At 42.2% G+C, this 26,925-nt stretch overlaps 1 protein-coding gene across 2 annotated transcripts in view; it reads left to right on the top strand.

The window, feature by feature from the left end:
• The window catches only part of LOC138970456 (phospholipid-transporting ATPase ABCA3-like), an 86,615-nt gene extending 61,494 nt beyond the window's left edge, over nucleotides 1-25,121 (top strand). For both annotated transcript variants that reach the window (XM_070342909.1, XM_070342908.1), the window contains 3 exons: nucleotides 8,567-8,740; nucleotides 11,734-11,918; nucleotides 24,723-25,121. In XM_070342909.1, coding sequence (XP_070199010.1) covers nucleotides 8,567-8,740; nucleotides 11,734-11,918; nucleotides 24,723-25,107 — 744 coding nt within the window. In that variant the 3' untranslated portion in view covers nucleotides 25,108-25,121. The remainder of the gene's footprint in view (nucleotides 1-8,566; nucleotides 8,741-11,733; nucleotides 11,919-24,722) is intronic.
• The last annotated feature ends 1,804 nt before the right edge of the window (nucleotides 25,122-26,925 follow it).

Here is a 26,925-nt window from a genome sequence, read left to right as displayed (position 1 = left end):
AGGGGAGAGACCAGATCAGCATCAACTTTCGAGTCAGGAGGTCTCTGATAACAATTACAGTCAAACAATGCCGCGGGCCTCTGACAGCTACGCCATGTAGTCTTGTGGTGCGTAGATCTCCCCGACTTAATTTCTCTTGTTCATGCGAGTAGTTTCCCTTTATACACTAGCAAAAATGGCTGCAAAACAAACAAGTCGCGTAAGGCAAAAATACAACATTTAGTCAAGCTCAGTCGAACTCACAGAATGAAACTGAACGCATTGCATTTTTTCCGCAAGACCGTACACTCGTAGCATCGTCTGTCCACCGCTCGTGGCAAAGGCAGTGAAATTAACAATCCAGAAAAGCACGGTAGCGGTTGCGCTGAGGAGGATAGCACGCTTTTCTATATCTCTATTCTTCTTAACTCTCTGTACGTGTTTTTAATCCAAACATATCATATCTATATGTTTTTGGAATCAGGAACGGACAAGGAATAAGATGAAATTGTTTTTAAATCTATTTCGGAAATTTAATTTTAATAACAAGTTTTATATTTTTAATTTTCAGAGCTTGTTTTTAATACGAATATAACATATTTATATGTTTTTGGAATCAGAAAATGATGAAGAATACGATAAACGTAATCTTGGATCGTTTTATATAAAAACATTACTTACAATTCAGATTTTTAATGACCAAAGTCATTAAGTAATTTGTAAGCCTCCAAGCTGAAATGCAATACCAAAGTCCGGCCTTCGTCGAAGATTGCTTGGCCAAAATTTCAATATTGAAAAATGAGGGTGTGACAGTGCCGCCTCAACTTTTACAAAATGCCGGATATGACGTCATCAAAGACATTTATCGAAAAAATGAAAAAACTCTCAGGGGATATCTCACTCAGGAACTCTCATGAAAAATGTCATGAAGATCGGTCCAGTAGTTTACTCTGAATCGCTCTACACACACACACAGACACACACACATACACCACGACCCTCGTCTCGATTCCCCCCTCTATGTTAAAACATTCCTCCGAAAACGGCGTATGGCTGCCTAAATGGCGGGGTAAAAAACGGTCATACACGTAAAATTCCACTCGTGCAAAAAAGCACGAGTGTACGGGGGAGTTTCAGCCCACGAACGCAGAAAAAGAAGAAGAAGATGTTAAAACATTTAGTAAAAACTTGACTAAATGTAGAAAGGGTGAGTCTGACAATTAAAAGAAAAATCGAGCTTATTCAGAAGCTGAAAACTGGCTGCAAAAAAAAAGAAAGGAAGTAGCTGAGGAATATGGAATTTCGGCAGGCTGTGTGACCAAGATTATGAAAGAAAAAGAAACATTGAACAGTCTTAGGGTTAGGGTTAGGGTTAGGGTTAGGGTTAGCCTAACCCTGAACAAGTCGCGTAAGGCGAAACTACAACATTTAGTCAAGTAGCTGTCGAACTCACAGAATGAAACTGAACGCAATGCAACGCAGCAAGACCGTATACTCGTAGCATCGTCAGTCCACCGCTCACGGCAAAGACAGTGAAATTGACAAGAAGAGCGGGGTAGTAGTTGCGCGAAGAAGGATTGCAGGCTTTTCTGTACCTCTCTTTGTTTTAACTTTCTTAGCGTGTTTTTAATCCAAACATATCATATCTATATGTTTTTGGAATCAGGAACCGACAAGGAATAAGATGAAAGTGTTTTTAAATTGATTTCGAAAATGTAATTTTGATAATAATTTTTATATATTTAATTTTCAGAGCTTGATTTTAATCCAAATATAACATATTTATATGTTTCTGGAATCAGAAAATGATGGAGAATAAGATGAGCCACCAAGCTGAAATGTAATACCGAAGTCCGGGCTTCGTCGAAGACTACTTGACCAAAATTTCAACCAATTTAGTTGAAAAATGAGAGCGTGACAGTGCCGCCTCAACTTTCACAAAAAGCCGGATATGACGTCATCAAAGACATTTATCAAAAAAATGAAAAACATGTTTGGGGATATCATACCCAGGAACTCTCATGTCAAATTTCATAAAGATCGGTCCAGTAGTTTGGTCTGAATCGCTCTACACACACACACGCACAGACAGACAGACACACACACATACACCACGACCCTCGTTTCGATTCCCCCTCTATGTTAAAACATTTAGTCAAAACTTGACTAAATGTAAAAAAGCAAGGAGGCTCGAAGAACAACAGCCAACAGGTGAAAGATTAATGGGAATATATCTCACATCAAACGCAATGTGTGGACACGGAAATAAGAACGTATAGTGAAAAAAGTTCGGTTATATTGAATTTCTGAAGGAACCAGGAGGGAAATTCAATATAACCGAGAATTGCCTAAATTGAAGTTCCGGCTATATTGAAGGTCTTCCCGGGTCCCGTGCCACTTCAATATAGCCGGGTTTCACTGTAGAAGACTTGACCTCATTAACCTATGATGCCATTGGTAATGTCTGGTGATGTTAGTCTTATAGTAAGACTATTGGTAGGTAGGTCCACTAATTTTTTCAAAATTACTTCAAGTATGCAATGTGTTTTCCGCGTGTAGTCGGCATGCTAACTAAGAAGGTTGCGAATTCTCAAGGGTGTATGACAAATAGTTTCAGAGATATTGACGTTCAAAGTTTCCGTTATTTGGCGTTATTTGCTGTTTTGCGTTGTTGGTCAGTGTTGCGTCGACGCAGCGCTTGCAATTTTTCTTGTAGAAATTCAAAATGTTCTGAATACACCGACATACACATAGTGTATACCTCGATATTTTTTCTAAGCTGTGTCTTTGTAATGTGGTGAAATAATGTGCCCCGAAAATGACAAAAATCGCAAAAATCACAATGGTCAAAAAATGAAATTTTTACTTTTTTGAAAATATGTTACAAAACGTTGGCGGAGCTTATTTATATATATATATATAAAAAAAATGTATTAGCTAAAATCACAGAAAAGCGAAACAAATGCTGAAATAACTCAACATCGTTAAAATTTGAAAATAACGTAAAGACAAAATACGTTTACCGAGTACTAATTTTATATCTTAATACCAGACATGTCTGTTATTATCAGTTATTTCTAATATGCTGACTGTTAGCAAATGATAACAGACATGTCTCACAAACGATATCAGCATTCGCCTAAAAGGCTCATGCTTGATATCTTTTTTTCTCGACATGTCTTGTTATCATTTGCTAACAGTCAGCATATTAGAAATAACTCATAATAACAGACATGTCGAGAAAAAAGATATCAAGCATGAGCCTTTTAGGCGAATGCTGATATCGTTTGTGGGACATGTCTGTTATCCCCGAGTACGCAGTACTAGGGTCCTGCAGACTTTAATTGTGTGTCTGTGTATCTGTCTGTCTGTCTCGACTTAACAGCTTATTGCTGGGAAACTACTGGGCGCAGTTCGTTCAAAAGTTGATACACTAACTTGATAATAGGTCCGATTGATCGTATTAAAACTTCATAATGTTACCTGGGACCTAAATGCCCCAAAAAACACAAAAGTTCTTGACGGTTGGACGAATTCAATCGGAGCGACAGCCAGCCATTGAGCTGATAGAACAGCCGAACGCGTGCGTCATGGAAAGCATGCGTATCGCTCATGGGCTCATAGAACCGCCCAGTCAGCCAGCGACAACCAGGCTTTGCGTGCGTGCGTGCGTGTGCCACTGCGCGACCTAATTTTATGAAGCAGCAACGTTAGCAGTCTAGTCATTTGAGTTCACTGCCAATGGCGTGATGGAAAGCGCGTCCGACTATGGCCAAAGTGATCCGGGTTCGATTCCCGGCATGAGCGGTCTAATTTTTTTTTTTTAATTCTTGTTTACTATTGTTTATTATGAACGTTTTAATGTTTTATTTTACTGTAATAATTTTTTCAATTGTGTAAAATAAATTTAATTTTTTTTTTAAATCCACGTGCACAAGACAAAAACTTTCATACTGGGGGAGCGAGCCATTCTGAAGAGTACTCGGGTCCAGCGCCAGCGTTTTTGACTCACATGCGAAGCAAAAGTGAGTCTATGTACTCACCGGAGTCGTCCGTCCGTCCGTCCGTCCGGAAAACTTTAACGTTGGATATTTCTTGGACACTATTCAGTCTATCAGTACCAAATTTGGCAAGATGGTGTATGATGACAAGGCCCCAAAAAACATACATAGCATCTTGACCTTGCTTCAAGGTCAAGGTCGCAGGGGCCATAAATGTTGTCTAAAAAACAGCTATTTTTCACATTTTTCCCATTTTCTCTGAAGTTTTTGAGATTGAATACCTCACCTATATATGATATATTGGGCAAAGTAAGCCCCATCTTTTGATACCAGTTTGGTTTACCTTGCTACAAGGTCAAGGTCACAGGAGCTCTTCAAAGTTGGATTGTATACATATTTTGAAGTGACCTTGACCCTGAACTATGGAAGATAACTGTTTCAAACTTAAAAATTATGTGGGGCACATGTTATGCTTTCATCATGAGACACATTTGGTCACATATGATCAAGGTCAAGGTCACTTTGACCCTTATGAAATGTGACCAAAATAAGGTAGTGAACCACTAAAAGTGACCATATCTCATGGTAGAAAGAGCCAATAAGCACCATTGTACTTCCTATGTCTTAAATTAACAGCTTTGTGTTGCATGACCTTGAGGTTACATGTATTTTGGTAGGAAAAATGTGTAAAGCAGTTCTTAGTGTATGATGTCATTGCTAGGTTTAGTTATTTGACCTTGACCCTGAAGGTCAAGGTCATGTAAAGGTCAAGGTCAAGCATGTGAGTCGTATGGGCTTTGCCCTTCTTGTTTATCATTTGCTAACAGTCAGCATATTGGAAATAACGGTTTTATTACCGTTTAATTCGACCAAAAGAAATTTCGAAGCGACCCCGCGAATTAGACAGAACAGCCGCAATGGGAACTGGAGCGCTCCTACCTGATTATGCCTGTCAGTCAAATAATTCTCGTGACCTGGGTCAGCCAATCAGAGTAACATACCTTACGTGATGAATATTCACAGGTCAAATGCGTTTGACAAACAACAAACCATGTTGAACATGCGTTTCGGTTGCTTCGCTTTTTCTTGTTGAACAGAGAGCGACAGATTTAGAACCGACTCCAGACGGATGGGAAATGACGTAAAGATACATTTGACGTAAAGCGAGTGACCCAATTTCACTTGATTTTCCGAAGGCTTTGATAATTTTAGATTTCAAGTGAGCGATTCGGCATTGCACACTCAGAGGATGGGCGGTGCCTCGCTGTTCCGTAAAGCACCCACCGACAAAACTCGCTTTTCGGTATTTTTTAGATAAAGAGAGTATTATCTGACAGCATTTGAAGTGTCATTCTTTAGAATAAATCACACTGATATTGCTGATTTAAATTTGTACTTTGTCTTGTTCATTTTTAGCTTGATAAACAAAAGGGGTCCCTGCCTGAACGTTATAACATTTCGAGGGTCACCTAGAATCCGTCCTGATTGGTCAAAAAGCCATATGGGGCACTGAATTGGTTATATGATGTCATAGTGTCAGAAATGAGGTCACGCAAATGCCTAAGTACCCATATTTTTTCTTGGCCAGCTACACATTGATTTGGTAAAGAAAATGTTGGTTTCTTTGTGTTAAATAGTCAGACATGAATATTCTTTTGAACATTATTTTGTGAAGCTGGAACAGCATTTTTCAATTTATTTAAATTTTTTTGGGGGGGTGGGGGTGGTTGGAGATGGGGGGGAGGATTTACAGTGGAGACCTCCTGTAAAGACACCCGCCCCCCTCCCCCCCCCCAAAAAAAAAAAAAAAAAAAATCGGACAAAATTATGCCTTGAATTATGTTTTTTTAAATGTGGGTAAACTGAGTTTATGAATAGAACATCTGAGAAAACTGTGTCTGGAAAGAGCTGTGGGTCTAATCGGGGGATGGGGGTCTTGAAAGGGAGGGAGTCTTCTATTGGGTAGGATGATCGGGGGATGGGGTTCTTAAAAGGGAGGGAGTCTTCTATTGGGTAGGATGATCGGGGGATGGGGTTCTTAAAAGGGAGGGAGTCTTCTATTGGGTAAGATAATCGGAGGATGGGGTTCTTGAAAGGGACGGAGTCTTCTATCGGGTAGGATGATCGGGGGATGGGGGTCTTAAAAGGGAGGGAGTCTTCTATTGGGTAGGATGATCGGGGGATGGGGTAAAAAGGGAGGGAGTCTACTATTGGGTAGGATGATCGGGGGATGGGGTTCTTGAAAGGGAGGGAGTCTTCTATTGGGTAGGATGATCGGGGGATGGGGTTCTTGAAAGGGAGGGAGTCTTCTATTGGGTAGGATGATCGGGGGATGGGGTTCTTGAAAGGGAGGGAGTCTTCTATTGGGTAGGATGATCGGGGGATGGGGGTCTTGAAAGGGAGGGAGTCTTCTATTGGGTATGATGATCGGGGGATGGGGTTCTTAAAAGGGAGGGAGTCTTCTATTGGGTAGGATGATCGGGGGACGGGGTAAAAAGGGAGGGAGTCTTCTATTGGGTAGGATGATCGGGGGATGGGGTTCTTAAAAGGGAGGGAGTCTTCTATTGGGTAGGATGATCGGGGGATGGGGTTCTTAAAAGGGAGGGAGCCTTCTATTGGGTAGGATGATCGGAGGATGGGGGTCTTAAAAGGGAGGGAGTCTTCTATTGGGTAGGATGATCGGGGGACGGGGTAAAAAGGGAGGGAGTCTTCTATTGGGTAGGATGATCGGGGGATGGGGTTCTTAAAAGGGAGGGAGTCTTCTATTGGGTAGGATGATCGGGGGATGGGGTTCTTAAAAGGGAGGGAGCCTTCTATTGGGTAGGATGATCGGAGGATGGGGGTCTTAAAAGGGAGGGAGTCTTCTATTGGGTAGGATGATCGGGGGACGGGGTAAAAAGGGAGGGAGTCTTCTGTAACAATAATAAAAATAAATGAGCATTTATATAGCGCAACATCATAACTTTACAATTATGCTCTTTGCGCTTGACACATTTAAAATTAAAACACAGTTATACAAGCCTTTACATCTACATTCATAGTCAGCAACGCTTAATTAAACGCATACACCATCAAACATACATTACAAACGATTCTTCCACTAACTAAGTAATAAAAACGTGAATAAAATAGGTTGTGAAAACAAGGAAATACCAGCTGAATACCCTTCTATCGGGTAGGATTGTCGGGGGACGGGGTAAGAAGGGAGGGAGTCTTCTATTGGGTAGGATTCTTGGGGGACGGGGTAAGAAGGGAGGGAGTCTTCTATCGGGTAGGATGATCGGGGGACGGGGTAAGAAGGGAGGGAGCCTTCTATCGGGTAGGATGATCGGGGGACGGGGTAAGAAGGGAGGGAGTCTTCTATCGGGTAGGATGATCGGGGGACGGGGTAAGAAGAGAGGGAGTCTTCTATCGGGTAGGATGATCGGGGGACGGGGTAAGAGGGGAGGGAGTCTTCTATCGGGTAGGATTGTCGGGGGACGGGGTAAGAAGGGAGGGAGTCTTCTATCGGGTAGGATGATCGGGGGACGGGGTAAGAAGGGAGGGAGTCTTCGATCGGGTAGGATGATCGGGGGATGGGGTAAGAAGGGAGGGAGTCTTCTATCGGGTAGGATTGTCGGGGGATGGGGTAAGAAGGGAGGGAGTCTTCTATCGGGTTACGAGGGACCTTAAGGGGACGGAGTCTTCTATTGGGTAGGATTGTCGGGGTAATGGGGTAAGAAGGGAGGGAGTCTTCTATTGGGTTACGAGGGACCTCAAGGGTAGGGAGTCTTCTATCGGGTTACGAGGGACCTCAAGGGGAGGGATTCTTGTATCGGGTTACGAGGGACCTCAAGGGGAGGGAGTCTTGTACCGGGTTACGAGGGACCTCAAGGGGAGGGAGTCTTCTATCGGGTTACGAGGGACCTCAAGGGGAGGGAGTCTTCTATATGGTTACGAGGGACCTCAAGGGGAGGGCGTCTTCTATCGGGTTACGAGAGTCCTCAAGGAGAGGGAGTCTTCTATTGGGTTACGAGGGACCTCAAGGAGAGGGAGTCTTCTATTGGGTTACGAGGGACCTCAAGGGGAGGGAGTACGTCTTATTTTGGGGCGGAGGGTAAGGGGTCTACGAAATGGGGTCACTGGAAAATGGCGAAGGAGAGTCGTCTAAGCAATCGCTTTTCTTGTTAGATGAGTAAAAAAAAATCTTAGCCGCAATATCAGGGCTAATTCCCAAGATTGTGCTAATGTGATGTGTATCTACCGAACACTGGATTTGTCTCCTTTTAGCTCAAGTCGACCAAAAACTCATGTTCATGCTGCTGGCTGGACAACAAAACAGTGTGCATGCTTGTGTGCGTTTAATCTTGAAGAAAATATAAGGAGTTCTCGCTAACTATACATTAATTCTACTTGTATACTTGACACAAATGATATATTTGACACAGATCTGGACAGTCATTGATAACCTCGACCGCTGGAAGAACGTCTCGGATGTCTCGGATGTCTCTCACTGTCTCGATCTGTGTAAAATGTCTTTTTTTGTGTAAAAAAAATAAAATACCGTGTAGTTTTGTCTTATGTATTGTGTATTTTATATTGTTCAGGTCCAGCGCAGCATGGGGTACTGCCCGCAGACAGACCCGCTGATCGAACACATGACGTGCGAGGAGACACTGTCCATGTTCGGGAGGCTGCGCGGCATCCCCCATTCACACCTGCAGGAATGCGTCACGTCATTCCTTAATATCCTTGAGCTCGGCTCGCACGGCGCCAAGCGAGTGAGTTCACACACCTGTCTTGGTTTAAACAACATGAAAACACAACAGTCAACCTATTAGTGCAGGTAACATCATTGTGACAAATCCACACTTTAGAAACACGCTTTAATGACACACAAACAAATCCACACTTTAGAAACACACTTTAATGACACACAAACAAATCCACACTTTAGAAACACACTTTAATGACACAAACAAATCCACACTTTAGAAACACACTTCAATGACACACAAACAAATCCACACTTTAGAAACACGCTTTAATGACACAAACAAATCCACACTTTAGAAACACACTTCAATGACACACAAACAAATCCACACTTTAGAAACACACTTCAATGACACACAAACAAAGCCACACTTTAGAAACACACTTCAATGACACACAAACAAATCCACACTTTAGAAACACACTTTAATGACACACAAACAAATCCACACTTTAGAAACACACTTTAATGACACACAAACAAATCCACACTTTAGAAACACACTTTAATGACACACAAACAAATCCACACTTTAGAAACACACTTTAATGACACACAAACAAATCCACACTTTAGAAACACACTTTAATGACACACAAACAAATCCACACTTTAGAAACACACTTTAATGACACACAAACAAATCCACACTTTAGAAACACGCTTTAATGACACACAAACAAATCCACACTTTAGAAACACGCTTTAATGACACACAAACAAATCCACACTTTAGAAACACGCTTTAATGACACAAACAAATCCACACTTTAGAAACACACTTTAATGACACACAAACAAATCCACACTTTAGAAACACACTGTAATGACACCGCTTTGCCAAGTCTGGTGTTGCCGTAGTTTAGCCGCCAGAGGGCAGATAAGTGTCAATGCGCACTAACACATGCGGAAGAAGCTTCGTTTGCTCTCGTCTGAAAACAGATGCATCGAAGCAAAAACTTACAGTTACATTGTGAATGTTTAAAACCCTGTACCTAGGTCAGAATAGCATTTTAAACGATATCGTGCGCGAAGCAAAAGGGTCGGATACTTTAACGAGAACAAGTATAATACGCCGAGTCGAAGAGTGATGTTTTGCTGCCAGAGGGCAGATACGTGTATATGCGCACTGACACGTGCGAAGAAATTTCGTCTGCCCTGTCTTGTCAGAAAACAGCTGCATCAAAGCAAAAACTTACTTTTTGCTAGTTTATGACCCTGTACCTAGCGTACCGTCAGAATAGCAATATGAACGCTATCGTGTTTTCAGCGTAGTGATAGGATCAGATATTTTGACTCGGCGTATTATACTTGTTCTCGTCAAAATATCAGACCCTATCGCCACACTGAAAACACGATAGCTGTTAATAACGTGCCAAGCTGTCTCCGTTTTCATTTGTTGATACACCTGGGCCCATATTCAGGAAGAGTCCGACAGGGGTTTTGTGGGTACGAGAAACAGAAAACTTCCGATAACCCCCTATCGTGGAATTCATGAACCACCGATAACGCCTATCGTAGGCACTGTCCTACGATAAAGTTAGACTGAGCTGCCTATCCCTACCGATACGCACTGTTGTCGTTACGATAACTTTGATTTCAAGATGGCGGCTATCAGTTTGCAGCGTTACCGAGAAAGAAGAAACATTCTAAGACATACGATGTTTGGGCACGGCATACATGCACAAGTTCATATTCCGCATGCACGATATTTTGCAGTTGACTGTTGACGTATGTGATAACTGACAATTATTCAGTTTACGAACAGAATGGGTACCTGCCTTTCGTTTCGCAAGTGATATTCGCGTTGCGGTTTCACGCGTCTGGTCAGAGATCTGTAGCAAGTACGCGTGTATCTCTGGTCTGGTGCATATCAAGATGTTTGCGTGGCGCCGAATAAAAGTCTGTGGACAAACATACAACTAACGCATAACACTGACTGTCTCGCTCTGTGTCAAATGTCTCACTGTGTTCAAACAACTAACACATAACACTGACTGTCTCGCTCTGTGTCAAATGTCTCACTGTTTTTTCTTTATTTCTTTATTTGGTGTTTAACGTCGTTTTCAACCATTCAAGGTTATATCGCGACGGATGTCTCACAGTGTTCAAACAACTAACGTATAAACTACTAGCAGTTAAGCCCGGCTTCGCCCGGGAGTAAGCGGAGCCCTGTAGCAATTTAAGACGCTCGCTATCCCATTATCATTAGCTTTACCTCCTTTGTTTGGATACAAAAAAAGAGTTATCTCCCTTACCTTCTAGAAATTTCCGGAACTGTCTAGTTAATTTTTCTTTCTTCATTTCTTCCCCTCATAGGAGCAATAGCGAGTCTCTAATATCACTGGCATGATGTGCTTGCTACAGGTGAACAGTAGGCACTGAACTGGTCTTGCACCATATAGCTGTATTCAATAATCTGAGAAAGGAAACAATGAATCAAGAAACTAAAACCCAGGTGCACATCTGCGGCACCTAGGGAGTGTACGTGCACACTATCTCGTTCCTGCTTCTTGCCATCTCAGAGGTATGGCGACCACAGACAAAAAAGAGTTATCTCCCTTACCTTCTAGAAATGTCCGGAACTGTCCAGTTAATTTTTCATTCTTCATTTCTTCCCCTCATAGGAGCAATAGCGAGTCTCTAATATCACTGGCATGATGTGCTTGCTACAGGTGAACAGTAGGCACTGAACTGGTCTTGCACCATATAGGCTGTATTCAATAAATGGGAGGTCCATAATCTGAGAAAGGAAACAATGAATCAAGAAACTAAAACCCAGGTGCACATCTGCGGCACCTAGGGAGTGTACGTGCACACTATCTTGTTCCTGCCTCTTGCCATCTCAGAGGTATGGCGACCACAGACACACACACACACAGACAGACACTCTCTTTTATTATATGTATAGATAGATAACACTGACTGTCTCGCTCTGTGTCAAATGTCTCACTGTGGTCAAACAACTAACGCATAACACTGACTGCTGACCACCAGGCGGGCAACCTGAGCGGGGGGATGAAGCGCAAGCTGAGCACAGCGGTATCGCTGATCGGAGACCCTTCCGTCATCCTGCTGGACGAGCCCTCCGCCGGCCTTGACCCCGGCGCGAGACGCCATCTGTGGGACGTGCTGTCCTCGGTCCGGTCAGGGGGGCGCACTCTCATCCTTACCTCGCACAGGTGCGTGTGTGTCTCTGTGTGCGTGTGTATGTGTGTGTGAGTGCGTGTGTGTGTGAAAACAAAAAGTAAAGGGTATCTTTTCAGTGGTATAGCCCAGATGTTAAACATCCGTTTTTGACACCAGCAGACACAACACTATAGTTTCACGTATGATAAATTCAAGTCTTTTTGTATAATGTAAAATTTAACATAATGACTTTTTCTGCACCTAATGTAAATAAGAAAGTATGTGTACAAACATAAAACACACAGATACCATGTTTGTTATCACTAGTTCATTCATTGATTAACATTTTGGAAAACAAAACAAAAACATCAATGTTTTTGTTTAGAAACATACGTGTATTTGAAGATCTGCCTTTGTTCTGATCAAAAATATGTTTCTTTGATCTGAGTAATATCCGGGTATAACGTCATCGGTCCTTGGCCGCAGCTACCCTTCAAAAATGGCGTTTTTGGACGGCATGGTTCACTTTCAACCGTCGAAACGCTGAATTAAACCAAACAATATTTTACATGTTTTACTTCTGTCTTGTGTGTGGCGCACGTTAAATGTCAAAGCAACACCGCCCTGATATAACCCTTCGTGGTGGACTGGGCGTTAAGCAAACAAACAAACACACACACTAACACAGTCTCAGTTCAGAGACTGATTTCGTTGTGTACAAGGGCATACAGTGTATATCTATGTCTTGTTTCGTTGAAAAGTAAGCAGATAAGGGTGGGCAAGCATTGGTAAGTAGGATTGCATGCTTCGATCTAAGTGAGTGGCTGCAGCTTGGTTATGGTGTACAGGGGTTCTGTGTGCTGATAACTCTGTCAAAGTGAGTGGCTGCAGCTTGGTTATGGTGTACAGGGGTTCTGTGTGCTGATAACTCTGTCAAAGTGAGTGGCTGCAGCTTGGTTATGCTGTACAGGGGTTATGTGTGCTGATAACTCTGTCAAAGTGAGTGGCTGCAGCTTGGTTATGGTGTACAGGGGTTATGTGTGCTGATAACTCTGTCAAAGTGAGTGGCTGCAGCTTGGTTATAGTGTACATGGGTTCTGTGTGCTGATAACTCTGTCAAAGTGAGTGGCTGCAGCTTGGTTATGGTGTACAGGGGTTCTGTGTGCTGATATCTCTGTCAAAGTGAGTGGCTGCAGCTTGGTTATGGTGTACAGGGGTTCTGTGTGTTGATAACTCTAAGTGAGTGGCTGCAGCTTGGGTATGGTGTACAGGGGTTCTGTGTGCTGATAACTCTGTCAAAGTGAGTGGCTGCAGCTTGGTTATGGTGTACAGGGGTTCTGTGTGCTGACAACTCTGTCAAAGTGAGTGGCTGCAGCTTGGTTATGGTGTACAGGGGTTCTGTGTGCTGATAACTCTGTCAAAGTGAGTGGCTGCAGCTTGGTTATGGTGTACAGGGGTTATGTGTGCTGATTACTCTGTCAAAGTGAGTGGCTGCAGCTTGGATACGGTGTACAGGGGTTCTGTGTGCTAATAACTCTGTCAAAGTGAGTGGCTGCAGCTTGGTTATGGTGTACAGGGGTTCTGTGTGCTGATAACTCTGTCAAAGTGAGTGGCTGCAGTTTGGTTGCGGTGTACAGGGGTTCTGTGTGCTGATAACTCTGTCAAAGTGAGTGACTGCAGCTTGGTTATGGTGTACAGGGGTTTTGTGTGCTGATAACTCTCTCAAAGTGAGTGGCTGCAACTTGGTTACGGTGTACAGGGTTTTTGTGTGCTGATAACTTTGTCAAAGTGAGTGACTGCAGCTAGGTTATGGTGTACAGGGGTTTTGTGTGCTGATAACTCTCTCAAAGTGAGTGGCTGCAGCTTGGTTACGGTGTACAGGGGTTCTGTGTGCTGATAACTCTGTCAAAGTGATTGGCTGCAGCTTGGTTACGGTGTACAGGGGTTTTGTGTGCTGATCATTCTGTCAAAGTGAGTGGCTGCAGCTTGGTTACGGTGTACAGGTTTTTTGTGTGCTGATCACTCTATCAAAGTGAGTGGCTGCAGCTTGTATACGGTGTACAGGGGTTCTGTGTGCTGATCACTCTGTCAAAGTGAGTGGCTGCAGCTTGGATACGGTGTACATGGGTTTTGTGTGTTGATCACTCTGTCAAAGTGAGTGGCTGCAGCTTGGATACGATGGCTGTGATCAAAAACTTGTCGAGTCACTCCAAAAGGTACAAAACTCTGCCGCCAAATTGATATATCGTTCTAAGAAGTTTGATCATGTCACACCACTTCTTCGTTCCCTTCATTGGCTTCCCGTGTCCGCTCGTATCAGATACAAGCTTGCTTGTATCTGTTTCTCTGCCAAATTTGAAGATGGCCCTAAATACCTCAAGGAACTGCTCGTCACATATGACAATCCCTCTGACTACAACCTCCGCTCACGCGCTGACAGTCGCAAACTGGAAACTCTCGAGCGAAGCTTGCCTTCTTTTGGAAATCGCTCGTTTGCTTCTGCGGCTGCCATTGTCTGGAATTCTCTCCCTTCCTCCGTTCGCCATTCTGCTTCTAAGGACTCTTTCCGCAGTTCCCTTAAAACGCACCTTTTTCGCGAATCCTTGTAAATTGTCCTTGCCATCTTTATAGACTGTTAGAGGTGAAGTTAGATTTGTTGTTTGAATGTGTCTTTTTTGTATAGTTGCTTCAGCTTTGATTGAGCTATAGGGTTCTGTATGAAATTTGCATTTAGTCTTTCTTTTTCTTGCTGAGTGTATGTACAGTCCAGAGAGGAGACGGACATGGTGTGAGCTTGTCCAGGGGGGTATATGAACATCTCAGTGGCAGGGAAATGGAAGCACTTGTTAATGAGTGGGAGTGTGTATGCGCGTGGTGTGCACGAGGATGTATGCACGTGAGTGATATTTGTAAATGTGTATTATTATAATATCATCTTTGTATTTATATTATTGAAATTGTTATATCTCGATGTACAGCGCTAAGAGCATAGTTAAATTTGTGAAGCGGCGCTATATAAGCTATCTTTATTATTATTATTATTATTATTATTATTATTATTATTATTATTATTATTATTATTATTATGTACAGGGGTTATGTGTGCTGATCACTCTGTCAAAGTGAGTGGCTGCAGCTTGGATACGGTGTACAGGGGTTCTGTGTGCTGATCACTCTGTCAAAGCAATCCATGGCCGTTGTGTGGAGATTGTGTCTGGGTAACGTTTTACTACAATTTTTTGTGGTGATCTGGGTGATCTGGGTAACGTTTTGCTACAAGTGTGGTGTGGTGATCTGGGTAACGTTTTACAAGTGTGGTGAGGTGATCTTGGTAACGTTTTAATAAAAGTGTGGTGTGGTGATCTAAATAACGATTTACAACAAATGGTGTGTGATGATTGTGTCTGGGTAATGTTTATAACAAGTGTGGTGTGGTGATCTAAATAACGATTTACAACAAATGGTGTGTGATGATTGTGTCTGGGTAATGTTTATAACAAGTGTGGTGTGGTGATTGTTTGTTTGTTTGTTTGTTTGCTTAACGCCCAGCCGACCACGAAGTGTGTAAAAACAGGCCATATCAGTAACCAAAACAGAAAGATGTCACTCCAGTCCGCGTGCTCGCCTGTTTCAACTCCCCCCCCCCCCCCCCTGTCTTGTTTCCTGGTATGTTGAAATGAGAGAGAGCCAATGGCCATATGCCTAAAAGGTTTCGTTTGAAGCGTTTATTTATAATTATTATTTTTTGATTTGTTTCGTACTTGTTTACATTTTTCCGATCAATCATTTTCTTGTTCTCTTTGTTGGTGTTGTTTGTGGTGATTGTCTTGTTATTTTATTCTTATTTCACTCTCATCTTGAGACACTGTCAGAAGATGTTGTTATTCTCTTTTCCTTTCTCAGTCATCCACTATTGTAGCATTGAATATGAATTAGTTTTTCCCGGTTGTATCATTCTGAGCGCGGGACTGACGTGGTACCACCTCCTGGCCTCTGACTGGTTTGAAATCTTGCAAAGAGCTGTGACGTAATGAGTGGATGTAGTCTTCAACAGTTCAGGGCCAGGATTGGGGGCTACTCCGGTGTCGCAGTCAAACTATCGACGCATAAACTTTATTTTATGAATATCAGAAATGTTAATTCATGTCTAGTTCTTTTGTTGTACGGGTCAAGAGGCTTGTCGCTAGCCCTCTTATTGTTCTTGATATTAAACGATGCCAGTTTTTCACACCATTTGAGTCGTCGAAGTCGATGTTGTAATAACGGTTTGAAAAATAAGACGAACTTTTCTAATGTCCTCGTCAGTACATTGATGTTTGTGAACATGCTTTTTTGTTTCATATGTTTGTGTTTGTTGATGCTTTGTGGGGATGTGGAACCAAACCCTGGACCAGGAGAACAAATCATATCTATTGTTCATATTAATGTGCGAAGTCTTAAGAACAAAATATTTCATTTGCAGGCCGAATTAGGACGTTTCGATATTATTACTGTTTCAGAAACGTGGTTGTCCACAGATGTTGATAATGAAGATATTACTCTGAATGGTTTTCATCCACCAGTAAGATGCGATAGGCCTGGTGATGCTCATGGGGGTGTGGCGGTGTATGTGAAGAGTAATTTGATATGCAAACCCAGATACGATTTGAGCATACCTTCTCTAGAGGCGGTATGGGTGGAAACCAAAATCGACCAGGAGACCCTTCTTGTTGGTACTTTTTATAGACCACCAGATGCTAATGTAAATTACTGGGACTTGATTGATGAATCAATTCAGTCAGCATCAAGGACACCACATAAATTGATAATACTTGGCGATTTTAATGCTGATTGTATGAACAACCCTCCGCCTCACCTTCAACGATTATTAAATGTTAATAGTTTGTTTCAAATCGTGACAGAACCAACACGAATTACAGAACATTCATCTACTCTTATTGACTTGATATTAACCCCATGTCCAGACATGATAGATGCAGTTGATATTTTCCCTCCAGTTTGCAGTGACCATTCTTGTCCGTATGTTAAAATAAAGAAAACAGTTAATTTAAAACGTTCATTCAAGCGCACCATTTATAATTATTCAAAACTCAATATTGGGAAATTTGTAGATGATTTGCAAAATCTAGATTGGCCTGAGGTTGTTAACTTAGAACCACTGGATGCAGCAGTCGAATCATTTACGGATATACTAATGACTGCTGCCAAGCACTGTATGCCTGTAAAAACAGTTGTGATAAATGAACGATATGCCCCATGGATAACCGAGGGAATTAAAAAGTTGATAAGGAAAAAACAAATAATACACAGTTTAGCTAAACGTTTAGATTCTATGTGGTGTTGGGCGTTATTCTCTATGTGGTGTTGGGCGTTATTCTCTATGTGGTGTTGGGCGTTATTCAGACGCATTCAAAACATTTTAGTAGACAAAATTCGTAAAAGAAAAGAAGAATATGATATTGAATTGGACGATAGAATAATTTCGCAAATACATTTTGGTAACAAAGATTGGTGGAAGTTAGTAAATAATTTCATGACCAAGAAAGGCCTATCACAGTCAGAAATTCCACCAATTGACAATAACGGAATTATTTGTTATTCTCATAAGGAGAAAGCAGAAGTAGTTAATACATTTTTTATTAACCAATCCTGTATTGATGATGAAGATGATCCTTTTCCAACCCTGTCAGAGCACCCAGGATCCGCTCCTCCACTTATTATTACTACTGACATGGTTTCTGGAATTATTAAATCCCTTGACCAAAACAAGGCAGTTGGTCCCGATCTTGTTCATAACAAGATTCTTAAAGCAGCCGTAGACGTTGTCTCTGATCCACTTTCAAAACTGTTTAGTAGATCATTAGTCGAAGGTAGATTTCCAAAGGCTTGGAAAGTGGCACATGTTACCCCAGTTTACAAGAAAGGCGAGAAGTCATTATGCACAAATTATCGCCCAATATCCTTATTAAGGGCAGGTGGGCCAGTGCAAAATTGACCAAATCGTTCAAAACACTGTTTTGGGTATTTTAGCAGATTATGTTTCCATAACATACCTATCATCCATGTGTGTCGGTGTTTTTGTCAAAAGTGTCCTATTTATCTGTCAATAAAGACAAAATGTGAACATGTGTGGCATTGATTGTCTTCTGTAGTCGATATTCCCCCGCCAAAAAATGTCTCATTTCAAAGGCTAGTTACGGCTTTGTCCTCAGCAAAACAGTGCATTCACGACATACGAAACTGCGCAGCAGCTCTTGACCTATAACATGACATCAGTGTTTTGATGAATGTTCCATTCACTCAGCCACTAGTCCGTTGCAAAGGCAGCAATCGTAATCGAACGGAAATGTCCTTATTTGGAAGGTACTCGACATCCATTGGTTCGTTTCATAAACCGAAATCGGGAACCAGTTTACTTTGTGAGTGCGCATGCTCAGCTTACGAATTTTGCATACGGAAACTACCGAAGAGACTCTCGGCCATGACGGGAACACCCGAAGTTCACTCGGTTTTACAACATCGTGGTTACACATCAAACGATCGGTGACAACCGAAAGCGAATTTTTCCTTGAGAAACAACCTTTGATACGATAACAATGGCTCGAAATAAGAAAGAGGACAATGTCTTTATTAGTTCGGTTAGCAACAACAAGTAGTTCCGCTGGTACTAGGCCAAAGTTTGGATTCTGCCGGTGTTTCCGATACAGAGGAAAGCTTTGATCTCCACGCAGATCCACAGGTCGCCATTTCCGAACACGCCATGCAGCACACTTTTTACGTCTCGGCACTGGCTTGCTTTGCGCTGAATTTCAGTCAGTTTCTGTGCAGTATCTCCTCGACAAGCAAGTTGAGCATTTGCTACGCAAAAAAACAAAAACAGGAGAAAGTGTCCAACATCAGTCAGATTATCGGTAATGTTTGCTGGGCCTGCCATTTCCCGAACGAAACTGGATCAGCAACTGTATCAATCTGCACTTTCGTAAATTCCGTCACTGTCTTGACGAACTGTGTCATTTTCTTCACCGCGATACACAGTTCATTGCGAAGAGCTTCCTCAGTAAATCGTTCAGATTCCACGTACGATTTGTTGTCAAAAAACAACTCAAAGGAAAGTTTCAAACCCATCATCCTCCATCTTGCTTGTCGAAGCACCAAAGTACTGTATCGATGTAAAAACAAAAGCAGAAAACTTCGAGGAAACCAACAAATCGACGAGATAACGGAAGGAAATAAGCCTCGTTCTGGCTCAAGTAAGTTACCGTTAAAAATACCGTTATTCTCGCATGCAAATACAAACGAGAATCGGGTCATTGATACACGTTTAGCGCTGGGGCAGTATCCCCATGCTGGTTGACAGAGGGAAAGAAGGGATGGACGCATACATTCTCTGCTGGCGTGCTAAAGGCTAAGTAGTTTGCAATTCAAATAAACTAAGCTGTTCATTCATAACACAGTTTTGTCCTTGTGTGTCTGTTTCAATAGTGTTTCTGTGGTGTTCAATCTTCAATGTCGTTTTTCTCAGTTCAGCCATTTTGCCTACGGTTACGTCTTGGGTTACGCGATTTCTCTGGCTGTAATTTAGCTAGAGCAATATTTTCTTTTGTAGTTTGTGAAGAATATAACATTCTGGGGGATTACGAAGGGGTTTTGCTGAACTTTTATTATAGTCATATCCAGATTATTCCAAAAAATAATTTCGCAAGCGTTACCCTAAAGTTTGACAGTTGTAACAAAGAAGTGTTCCTAACTCCAAATATAAATATAATAAACAAGATCTGCTTCGTAATCCCCTAGAGCATACCCAGAAGGATAAAATAAAACAATAATTAGAAGTGTGACAATCACATCTGATGAAAATCCGTGTATCTCCTGTACTCCACTTTTGTCTGTATTTTGACTGTTTTTGTCGCATAAAACAAAAACCAGCAACCGAAAATACAAAAAGTGACTATTCTTTGTCATCATTTGTTCATTTCTTTCATAAAATAACATTCAGACACAATAAAACATTCAAAATAAAAAAAGGTAGTGCACTGGCCCACCTCCCCTTAAGCTGTATCGGTAAAGTAATGGAAAAATGTATTCAAACTCATATGTTTACGTATTTGACAGATCATAATTTATTGACAGTATCTCAGTCAGGCTTTATTCCAGGTGACTCAACTGTTTTTCAACTTCTTGGTATATATGACGATTTGTGTCAATCTTTGGACAAGCAATGTACATCACAAGCAATATTTTTTGATATCTCCAAAGCGTTTGATAGAGTATGGCATCGTAGTCTGATCTATAAATTATACGCAATAGGTATACGGGATATGTTATTAGAATGGATTAAAGATTATTTGGCTGATAGAACTCAAGCTGTAGTTATAAAAGGTTGCATGTCAAATTACCGCTGTGTTCATTCTGGTGTCCCTCAAGGGTCAGTCTTGGGGCCACTTCTGTTTCTTGTTTATATTAATGACATTGTTGTTGATATTAAATCAATAATTAAATTAGTTGCCGACGACACGAGTATGTACGTGTCCCTCGATAATACACTTGAACGCACTGAAATTTTGAATTCTGATGCACAACAGATAATGCAATGGGCAAACAATTGGAAAGTTAATTTTAATCAGTCCAAAACTGAATTATTGACTGTCTCAACTAGAAGACAACCGGAAACATTGCCGCTAAAATTTGGCGAAGAGATATTAATTGAAACCACTGTTCATAAACATTTGGGCGTGTATCTGCAAAATGACTGTAAATGGAATCATCATGTACACTCTATAGTTGTTAAAGCTCGTGTTTTAGTTGCATGTTTGCGTTCCTATAAATATCGACTCAGTCGCAAGGCACTAGAAATGATGTATAAGGCTTTTATTCTTCCTCATTTTGACTATGCTGATGTAATATGGGATAATTGCAATGCAATGTTGGCAGTTGAACTTGAAAAAATGCACCTAGATGCTATTAGAGCTATTATTGGAGCTGTTCGTGGAACAAGCCATCAAAAACTTTCCAATGAGTCAGGTTTTACAACACTGCAAGAACGGCGCAGAAAACATAAATTGATCGTTTATTTTAAATTAGTTAATGGTCTCGCGCCAGTGTATTTACTTGATTACTTACCATCTCTCATTTCAGCAGTAAATCCGTACCACCGACGCAAACCATATGATAGGCAAATGTTTCGATGTAGAACTGAATTATATAAGCATTCCTTTTTTCCTTCTCCAACATCTTTATGGAATGAATTACCTGATCATATAAAACAAACGATTTCAATTGGTTGTTTTAAAAGATTTTTGTCCAGAGATGAACCTCTAATTCCCCCGTATGTCTACTCTAAAGTTCGAAAAGCAGAAATCATTCACTGTAAATTAAGATTAGAGATTAGTGATTTAAATGCAGATATGTTTAAAAGACATTTGACAAATGATGTTTTCTGCAGGTGTGGTTTTCATGTTGAAAATTGTGAACACTTTTTATTTGACTGTCCATTGTACACGAATGTTAGAGCAACCACTATTGATACTCTACCAGATAATAATAATATTACTGTTTTGTGTGCTGTGTACGGTAATAGTGACAAGTCCTTGGCTGAAAACACAGCGCTGTTTCATCAGATTCAGAAATTTATATTAGACAGCAAACGTTTTTGTTAATACCATATGTTTAGTCATTTTGTTATTAGAGCATTGAATTGATCTATAGTGGATGCAATCTCTCTCTCTCTCTCTCTCTCTCTCTCTCTCTCTCTCTCTCTCTCTCTCTCTCTCTCTCTAGGGGGTCTCTCGCGGTGCGCCAAAGGAGCAACACACGTTTTTTTGAGCTCCTGAATTATCAGCGTTTCTAACTCCAAAATGCCAGTCGTAGGACTTCCTATTGCTGCAGAAGACATCTTATCCACCTTAATGTGCAAAAACACGGTGACATCGTGGAAGGTGACCGGAACAGATGAAGGAGCAGTGTTCGTTCTCCGCTTAAGAAATGGCAAAGACGACCGGGGTTTCGCCATGACACCCGCACCGACCAGTGCATGGAGACGCAAGCCACCAGCCCAACAAAGAAGAGACCAACGAAGAGCAGAACAGCACAGTGCCAAGGTAGGCATGAACAGAAACAATGTTCAGTTTACAGCTCAAATTGATGCAAACCATCAGAGCGAGGAAAACAATAATAACCAGTGTGTAGTCAATAAGTCTGATCTAGGTCAAACCAGAAATAGCGTCCATGTTGATGTCAGTTCACGCCGTGAAGCACGTGCCAGTGACCCTAGCTTGTCCACCCCACCACATTCCACTGTGTCAATGCTCGCCCCTCTGAATGCCGCAGAGCTTTCTTCACGCATGAATGACGACACACCTGACCCAGATAGCACGCTGTGTATCAACAAACAAGTAAGCCTGTCTTGTGTGCATGAAAACATTGACACCGCCAACCAGTCTTCTGAAGTTGGGGCAAATGAAGCTCCGTTGTTCGATATACTTTCAACGCTGCCCGAGAACAAGAAAACAAAGCTGAAATCTACGTTCAGGAACAATAGGTTTGAGAAAATAGTATGTCAGACCAAAGGTGGCAAGAAAACGCTGCTTGCTGAAAGTGACGATTGTATTCTAGTGTTTGACTGTGAAATGTTTAAAACCAGAACGTATGACGTAATACCAGTGGCAGCAGAAACAGCTTCGGAGGACATGAGACGGGACATGCTTTACCTACGGAGAGGGCAGCAGGTGAACAGGGTCCGCCTCAGGGAAGAAATTGAGCAACTAAACACAGACTTGCATGAATATGTGCGTGTAATACGAACATTCCTCGAGACTGGAGAAAGACTGTGAATGTCTCTGCCTTTGTGTTGATATAAACAGCATCGTTATTCGCGATCGATCACATTGACATTGGTCTCAGACGAAAGACACTGTCGACTTGGATGTGACCAAGTGGATACTAATTCCGGGTTCGGTTTTCCACCCGGTTTTGTTTGTACCGTACCTTCGTTGCGCGTGATGTGTAATATCCCCATTGCAAGGGGCCGATGGCCTATAGCAATTAAACTTTCGTATTCGTATTCGTATTCGTATTCTCTCTCTCTCTCTCTCTCTCTCTATTCCTATATCTCTCTCTCTCTCTTTCTCTCTGTGATTGTCCTCTGTGTCTCTCTCTCTGTGTGTCTCTATGTGTGTGTGTGTGTGTGTGTGTGTGTGTGTGTGTGTGTGTGTGTGTGTGTGTGTGTGTGTGTGTATGTGTGTGTGCGTTGTGTGTGTGAGATTTCCGTACCACTGTTGCTATAGTTATCGTTGTTGTTCTTGTTTTCATTTGTTTAAATATCATGCATTTAAAATATTGTCCGCCAGATTACTCGTTTGTTTCTAAGAGCACATTTATAAGTTTATCTTGTTGTGCTCCCTTAATTACAACTTTCAATTACGGCTTTGTATTTATGCAACTGAATAAAACAACTGTTTAAACCAAGGGCCATATCAGGGCGGTGCTGCTTTGACATATAACGTGCGCCACACACAAGACAGAAGTCGCAGCACAAGCTTCATGTCTCACCCAGTCACATTATTCTGACACCGGACCAACCAGTCTTAGCACTAACCCCATAATGCCAGACGCCAAGCGGAGCAGCCACTAGATTGCCAATTTTAAAGTCTTAGGTATGACCCGGCCGGGGTTCGAACCCACGACCTCCCGATCACGGGGCGGACCGCCTTACCACTAGGCCAACCGTGCCGGTTGTGATGATTGTGTCTGGGTAACGCGTTACAACAAGGGTTTTGTGTTGATTGTGACTGGGTAACGCGTTACAACAAGGGTTTTGTGTTGATTGTGACTGGGTAACACGTTACAACAAGTGTGTGTTGAGTGTGACTGGGTAACACGTTACAACAAGTGTGTGTTGAGTGTGACTGGGTAACGCGTTACAACAAGGGTTTTGTGTTGATTGTGACTGGGTAACACGTTACAACAAGTGTGTGTTGAGTGTGACTGGGTAACACGTTACAACAAGTGTTGTGTGTTGAGTGTGACTGGGTAACGCGTTACAACAAGGGTTTTGTGTTGAGTGTGACTGGGTAACGCGTTACAACAAGGGTTTTGTGTTGAGTGTGACTGGGTAACGCGTTACAACAAGGGTTTTGTGTTGAGTGTGACTGGGTAACGCGTTACTACAAGTGTTGTGTGTTGAGTGTGACTGGGTAACGCGTTACAACAAGGGTTTTGTGTTGAGTGTGTATGGGTAACGCGTTACAAGTGTTGTGTGTTGAGTGTGACTGGGTAACGCGTTACAACAAGTGTTGTGTGTTGAGTGTGACTGGGTAACGTGTTACAACAAGGGTTTTGTGTTTAGTGTGACTGGGTAACGCGTTACAACAAGTGTTGTGTGTTGAGTGTGACTGGGTAACGCGTTACAACAAGTGTTGTGTGTTGAGTGTGACTGGGTAACGCGTTACAACAAGTGTTGTGTGGTGAGTGTGACTGGGTAACGCGTTATAAACAAGGGTTTTGTGTTGAGTGTGTATGGGTAACGCGTTACAACAAGTGTTGAGTGTGACTGGGTAACGCGTTACAACAAGGGTTTTGTGTTGATTGTGACTGGGTAACGCGTTACAACAAGTGTTGAGTGTGTCTGGGTAACGCGTTACAACAAGTGTTGTGTGTTGAGTGTGACTGGGTAACGCGTTACAACAAGTGTTGTGTGTTGAGTGTGTCTGGGTAACGCGTTACAACAAGTGTTGTGTTGATTGCAGCATGGAGGAGTGCGAGGCGCTGTGTACACGTTACAACAAGTGTTGTCTTGATTTCAGCATGGAGGAGTGCGAGGCGCTGTGTACACGTTACAACAAGTGTTGTGTTGATTGCAGCATGGAGGAGTGCGAGGCGCTGTGTACACGTGTGGCCATCATGGTCAACGGCAGAATGAAGTGTCTGGGCACCACGCAGCACCTCAAGTCGCGCTTCGGTCAAGGCTTCACGCTATCGGTCAAGATGGGCATCACGGAGGACGATCAACTGGCGCCCTCTGAACCCCTCGTGGCCTACGTCCAGAGTCACTTCCCCTCAGCCAAATGCTTCGACTCTGACCAGGGCTACGCACACATCCAGGTCCCGGACCCCAAAACGCTCATGTCGGACGTGTTTCGCGCACTGGAGAACGCCAAGGACGCGCTGAACGTACAGGACTACAGCGTGCATCAGACTTCTCTCGAGCAGGTCTTCCTCTACTTCACCTCCGTCCAGCAACACTAGGGAGGGTCGGAGGGAGGGGGGTTCGGTGGGTGGGTGGGTGGGGGTGGGGGTTGTTACTGCCACAGTGGAGGCTGCTGAATGGCTGGGGAAAGTGTGTGTGTGTGTGTGTGTGTGTGTGTGTGTGTGTGTGTGTGTGTGTGTGTGTGTGTGTGTGTGTGTGTGTTTGTGTGTGCCAAGCTATACTGTGTGACAATTTGATCTACAACCATACGCAGTTACAACGTTACATCGTGATGGTGTTTCCATAGAAAATGACAATACAATGGACCCCACCCCCCAATGTAAGACCTCCCAAAAACTTAGAAAACCAGGTCTTACAAAAAGAAGAACATCTTGAAATGGGGTACAGAGGTTATAAACAGAACGTCTGAGAAATTAGCGTCTTAGAAAGGAGGGAGTTTTAAATTGGAGAGTCTTCTAAGGGGGTTCCACTGTAGAACACAAGTGTTATAATGGACCACAAGTGTTATAATGGACCACAAGTGTTATAATGGACAACGAGTGTTATAATGGACCACAAGTGTTATAATGGACCACAAGTGTTATAATGGACCACACGTGTTATAATGGACCACAAGTGTTATAATGGACAACGAGTGTTATAATGGACCACAAGTGTTATAATGGACCACAAGTGGTATAATGGACCACAAGTGTTATAATGGACCACAAGTGTTATAATGGACCACACGTGTTATAATGGACCACACGTGTTATAATGGACCACACGTGTTATAATGGACCACAAGTGTTATAATGGACCACAAGTGTTATAATGGACCAGAAGACAGTTGGCAGCGAACAAAGGATTGATACAATGCAGCCTTTTATCGCCCGATGCGTCCAAGTAATTACCTGTTATCTCAAATGATCTCAATTGTCCTATTCGTCACGCTCATAAGAAAAATACCTATCTCAGTGTTAGGCATTTCTGCAGTAAAACTACAGGGGAAGCTACTGGAAGGGCATCTATTATGTGTTAGAGATTACAAACTCTCAGACCATCGGAAACCATTGCCACGGTAACGTAAGCAAAACTGCCGATCTCGTTTCTTGAGTTAGGCTCTTTTTCTGTGTGATACAGGAAGACTTGTTTTGAGAATTTTTGAATGTATGCAAACGCTCTTTGTGGGTTGTTATACAGTTTTGCTGATTGAAAATGTTGCTGTCAGCTCTTTATCTCACGTTTATCCAGCTGTCACCGCTCGAGATAGGCAGTTTGCAACTTATAACTAAAAATTTAATGAGATGGGCAGATTGTTCAGAAACCGAAAAAAGTTTTTTGCGTTTTTCTCAAAATATGACATCGGCAATTATCTCATGAGCGTGACGTATTGTTGTGTACATCTTACTGAGAAACTATGTTCCATTACATTAAGGCGAGATGTCATTTTTAAAAGATAGTCTGGGACTGACCTGAGTCAACAATAAGACTTAAGTAATGAGCAGTGTCCGTCCGTATGGGCGGCCGAGCGAGACTAGGCCATGAGTTTGAATGAACGTTCCAAAATAATTGACTTTGCTTGACAGCGCAAAAACCTTATAAAACAGTTAACGACGGAGCACATTTTGTATACGCAGAATTTTATATATCTTTATGTTTTATTATCAGCTTATTTAGCTTCCATTGTGAAATATACCTACCAGTCTGAGCATGTTTAGTGTTGATCACTGTCTCTTTGCCTTGAACTCAACAATACCAGTGTATTGTGTGTGTGTGTGTGTGTGTGTGTGTGTACGTGTGTGTGTGTGTGTGTGTGTGTGTGTGTGTGTGTGTGTGTGTGTGTGTGTGTGTGTGTGTGTAAGAGAGAACAAGTC

Source organism: Littorina saxatilis, linkage group LG7 (assembly GCF_037325665.1).
Source record: "Littorina saxatilis isolate snail1 linkage group LG7, US_GU_Lsax_2.0, whole genome shotgun sequence".
NCBI lineage: Eukaryota > Metazoa > Mollusca > Gastropoda > Littorinimorpha > Littorinidae > Littorina > Littorina saxatilis.
The sequence above is the reverse complement of the archived record's forward strand: the minus strand, read 5'-3'. Positions and strand labels throughout refer to the sequence as shown.